The following is a 5,444-nucleotide window of genomic DNA, read 5'->3' as shown; positions in this document are numbered from 1 at the left end:
TTTGTTTGTGTGAATGCGTGTGTGTGTATGTGTGTGTATGTGTGTATATATGTGTGTGTGTGTGTGTGTGTGTGTGTGTGTGTGCATGTGTGTGCGTGTGTGTATGTGTGTTTGCATGCGTGTGCGTGTGTGTGTATGTGTGTGTATGTGTGTGTATATGTGTGTGCGTGTGTGTGCGAGTGTGTGCGTGTGTGTGCGAGTGTGTGTATGTGTGTGTATGTGTGTGTGTGTGTATGTGTGTGTATGTGTGTGTATGTGTGTGTATGTGTGTGTATGTGTATGTGTGTGTATGTGTGTGTATGTGTGTGTATGTGTGTGTATGTGTGTGTGTGTATGTGTGTGTATGTGTGTGTGTGTATGTGTGTGTATGTGTGTGTATGTGTGTGCATGTGTGTGCATGTGTGTGTATGTGTGTGCATGTGTGTGTATGTGTGTGCGCGTGTGTGTATGTGTGTGCGTGTATGTGTATGCGTGTGTATGTGTGTGCGTATGTGTGCGTATGTGTGCGTATGTGTGCGTATGTGTGCGTATGTGTGCGTATGTGTTTGTATGTGTGTGTATGTGTGTGTGTGTGTGTGTATGTGTGTATGTATGTGTATGTGTGTGTGTTCGTGTGTGTGTTCGTGTGTGTGTTCGTGCGTGTGTTCATGCGTGTGTTTGTGTGTGTTCGTGTGTGTGTGTGTGTGTTCGTGTATGTGTTTGTGTGTGTGCGGGCGCGTGAGCGTGTGCATGTGTTTGTTTACGCGATGTTTCAGTTTTGTTTTGATGACTGCAGCCAAAAGAAAAATGGTGGCTTAGAAAAAGGGAAAGATAGCGTGAGAAGTAAATCGCCCTAGGATGCCACAAAATGTCAGTTCTCTGGAGGCAAAATATATCATTTTGGTTTCAAGAAAAAACTATCCCTGCCCCTTCCCCAATCCACCACCGCCCCTATCTCACACACACCTCTCTTCCCCCACGCCTAAATACACACACACACACAGAGAGAGAGAGAGAGAGAGAGAGAGAGAGAGAGAGAGAGAGAGAGAGAGACATGTTAAGAAATGTATCAAACAATTGAAATATCCAGCTTTAAAAAAACCCATGAGAATATCAAAGAGTCTTACTGTGCTGCCTGCAGTAGGGCTGAGTCTGTATTCTCTTCCTTTTGCAGAGTCTCCTCCGCTGGCTAACCAGGGTCAATTCCTGACATCTTCCGAACTGAAAAAAGATTTAAGAACAATTAAGAACAGATCATAACTTATCAGCTCCTTTTACAAAATGGCAAAATGAGAATGACAATATGTTGAAAAAATGGGTAGGTCTTTTATACGATAAACGTAATTGTAAATGTTTTTAGCCCCCCATCAACACAAATCTGGTAGTTCTAAAGCAGAAGGATGTTACAGACTTTTTTGTTTGGATGAATGTGTATGGATTCATTCTTAAAACTTCTATGTATTACATCCCTCCCCCCCCCCTCCCTCTCTTGCTCTCACTCTCACTCTCTCACTCTCTGTCTCTCACTCTCACACTCTCTGTCTTTCACTCTCTGTCTCTCACTCTCTGTCTCTCACTCTCTGTCTCTCACTCTCTCTCTCTCTCTGTCTCTCTCTCTCTCTCTGTCTCTCTCTGTCTCTCTCTCCGCACCTATACATCACCCCTTTCACTTATATGACAGTATGTAACGGACTTTCCCCTTTATCTACTAGCTTTAAGCATGCACATGCTCATCAGTCACTTGGGTATCTCTCTCTCTCTCTCTCTGTCTCTCTCTCCTCACCTATACATCACCCCTTTCACTTATATGACAGTATGTAACGGACTTTCCCCTTTATCTACTAGCTTTAAGCATGCACATGTTCATCAGTCACTTGGGTATGAAATATTATGACTTTAACGCCCCTATCAACACTATTAGGTTATTCCAGGGGCGGGACCTAGTTTAACGTCAGTCTCCGATAGGACCGAACCAAGTGGGAAGTTCGTGTAAAGTACTTTCCCAAGGACACAACGTCGGACCGAGCTGAGGCTCGAACCCCGAGGCCGCAATCTTACGATTACGAGTACGGTAGCCTAGGCCTACCCACAAGGCCACCAGTCACTGGGAGCTTAGTAAGTATACGTATGCACGTGCAAAATAAATGTTCGTTTTTTATGTGAACAAAGATGTTTGTAGGCTTTGGTTCTAGTTCCTGTTCAAAGATGCACCGTTTAATTAGCTCTTTGAGAAAGCTTGGTTGAATCGAACTTTTTTTAACAGCTTAACAATTTGTGCGTATGTGTTGGAATCTTGATGGGAGGGGATTGGCAGAAAAAGGGAGGGGGGGGGGGCAAATTTATGTTTCCCACTCTTAGTTTCTCGCTGTACCGTAAGTCAATCTTAACTGAATTGTTGAACTATAAATAGGCCTAATTGACTAGTTGAACTATAAATAGGCCTAATTGACTAGTTGAACTATAAATAGGCCTAATAGAATAGTTTAACTATAAATAGGCCTAATTGACTAGTTGAACTATGAATAGGCCTAATTGAAGAGTTGAACTATAAATAGGCCTAATAGAATAGTTGAACTATAAATAGGCCTAATAGAATAGTTGAACTATAAATAGGCCTACTGTTTAACCACAAAAACATGGCAAGAATCATGATTTGAAGATGTGCCTTTTAAAAAATCAGGTGATAGATTTCGACCCGGAAACTGTGTCCCTCAGAAACACACACAAGCTTGACGTCTCATCGAGCTCAGCATTTTTCTCCCAGCAACTGCAGGCAAGAAATAGCCTGTCACTCCCCGATCAGCAAGATAAAATAAAACTGCAATTAGATAGCTAGTGCTGAAAGTAGCCTACATTTTCTTTATTTTTAGATACAGACGCTTCAAAAACCCCTGTCGATACAATTTATACCCGGGCCAGCCTGGGCTGAGAGGGATACAATATGATTGATTGATGGAGTAGATGTTTTACGGCACTATCGACTCAATTATGGATACAACATCCCAGCAGAAAGTTCGAGGTACTGGATAAACATTCTTCCCTGTCAGGAATCAGAATCGAGACTTCTGCTTGTGACAAGGAAGCACCTAATCAGCAATCGCTGCAGCAGATTTCAGTGATTGATTGATTGATTGAGTAGGTGTTTTACGGCACTATCTACTCAATTTTGGTAATTTAAGTTCCAATAGGTTTCACCGCAACCAATCTAGGATCAGTCGTGTTTTAGCAAGAGTTTGTCGGAGCGCGCAACTGCACACGGCCATATTATCATCATCATGCTAAAAGGACGAACAGACAGATTTCAGTGAACGTACATGGGAGAGATTCAAACATGTGGAAAACGTCAGAGTTAGACATTAATTATTCTATTGCTAGCTGGGCCCCCTTTCGATGAAAGAAATGATAGGTGCATTAACATCAACTGAAAGTCATTGGCCTACTATATTTACACTAGTACTGGAATTCAGCCATAAATCTTGAGATGCAAAACAATTAGGTCTAGATTCTAGATTTATGCAACCGAGAGAGGAGGGGGAGGCCGGGGGGGGGGAGGATTACTGAGGCATGCTGAGTTTACTAAGGCAGGGATACATGACTACAATAAAGAACTCAAGATCAGCATTTTGGCCACTTTAACAATTTAAATTTTATCTCCACAATAAGGCAACGACTAGAAAAGTCCAGTTTGGTAAGACCAAAAATACACCTAATACTTTTTTTCATATTATTGTAAATGTTTACTTTCAATACATGTATCAGCTCCTTGTGTTTGACTGGCCACAAGAAATAATAATCTAGATCTAAGTTTAGATGGTCGCTTTTAAGGACAAGCGGGCTAATCCAGATTTCGGGGGTTTTCCAGAAATTTTGACCGACACTAAAAGTGGACTTTGCCCACAGAGTTCTACACTAAGCGTATAATTCTGTGACTTTGCCCTACTTATAGGAGAAGTTTGGTTTCATTGGTGTGTATGTTTGTTTGGTTATAGAGAGAAGTCTCATTGTCTTTTAAAGAAACTGAACAAGGGGCAAAAACTTTACTTTCGATTTTCTCAAAACAGCCTTTTTCGGGATAGCCCCCTTGTGCTTAAAAGCGACCAAATTAATATAGATAGTCTAGAAATGTACACAACAAAATTACTTACTGTTGCCATGATGCTAATTCTTGAAGATGAAGTGTATCGAAAGCTAGAGTGTAGATCTAGACGCTAGCTGTAGTGCAGAGAACGAAGACACTGACACAATTGACGGGCAAAGTGGAGTTTGACCAATGTCATTAACGTGAGTTCAATCCGTGAACGAAAAATCAGTGAACGAGGGTTCATGAAGTTTGAAAAAACAACAAGGTGTGTGTGTGTGTGCTTGAAAGGGGTGGGGGTGGGGTGAAAAAAGAAAAGAATGAAATGAGTGAATGAAAGAGACAGACAGGGAGAGAGAGAGAGAGAGAGAGAGAGAGAGAGAGAGAGAGAGAGAGAGAGAGAGAGAGAGAGAGAGAGAGAGAGAGAGAGAGAGAGAAAGAGACAGAGAGATACAGAGACAGAAAAACAGACAGGGGTGGGGGGTGAAAAGAGAGAGGGAATGAAATTAGTGAATGAAAGAGAGATAGACAGAGAGAGAGAGAGAGAGAGAGAGAGAGAGAGAGAGAGAGAGAGAGAGAGAGAGAGAGAGAGAGAGAGAGAGAGAGAGAGAGAGAGAGAGAGGGGGGGGGAGAGGGGGGCTAATCAGAAAGGAATAAACTATACTTTGACTGGACAGTAGGATGAAATTATGTGGTTTGGGTGGGTTTTTTGTTGTTGATTTTTGTTATTGCTGTTGTTGCTGTTGTTGCTGTTGTTGTTGTTGTTGTTGTTGTTGTTGTTGTTGTTGTTGGGTTTTTTAATAGCTTGCCTTGAAATGTTTTGCCAAGATAATGTTTCCCAGAAAGCATTCAGTAGGCAGCTCGGTTTTGGCAGTTCACCCCAAAGACTGGAATAGTTTAATGGTACCAGTAGTTCGGGTGGGGGAGGGGGGGTGCCTTGTATGGGTGACTTTCCTACGTGTGTGCCTGTGTGTGGTAGGCGGGTGCTCTGGTGTGGTTTGCTTCTTCTTTCCGATCAAACATCCATCGACTGTATCTCCCCTCCTTCTTTTTTGTGTTTGTAACTGTCTTGTAACACCTCTAATCTTCGGCGCTTATATGACCTTATTGTGTTGCAAGTGCCGTACTTACTAAAACAAATACGTGTGTGCGTGTGTGTGGTTGCATTTCCGTATTTGTAACCGTCTATCTGTTTGTGTGTGCCTGCACGTGTGAGTTTGCGTGTGGGGGTGTGTGGGGGTGTGTGGGGGTGTGTGGATGGGCGTGTGGGTGTTTTTGTGTGTTTGTATTAGTGTGCGTGTGTGTGTTTGTATTAGTGTGCGTGAGTGTGTGTGTATGTGTGTGTGTGTGTGTGTGTGTGTGTGTGTGTGTGTGTGTGTGTGTGTGT

At 42.5% G+C, this 5,444-nt stretch overlaps 1 protein-coding gene across 1 annotated transcript in view; it reads right to left on the bottom strand.

Annotated features, from left to right (window-relative positions):
• Positions 1-5,444, bottom strand: part of LOC101847555 (proline-rich protein 36-like) — a 182,200-nt gene that overhangs the window by 91,085 nt on the left and 85,671 nt on the right. Inside the window, exon 3 of the mRNA XM_013091320.1 lies at positions 1,107-1,200. Within this exon, the coding sequence (XP_012946774.1) occupies positions 1,107-1,200 (94 nt within the window). The remainder of the gene's footprint in view (positions 1-1,106; positions 1,201-5,444) is intronic.

This window comes from Aplysia californica, unplaced genomic scaffold (assembly GCF_000002075.1).
Source record: "Aplysia californica isolate F4 #8 unplaced genomic scaffold, AplCal3.0 scaffold00033, whole genome shotgun sequence".
Taxonomy (NCBI): domain Eukaryota; kingdom Metazoa; phylum Mollusca; class Gastropoda; order Aplysiida; family Aplysiidae; genus Aplysia; species Aplysia californica.
Note: the sequence above shows the minus strand (reverse complement) of the source record. Positions and strands in the feature narration are given on the sequence as shown.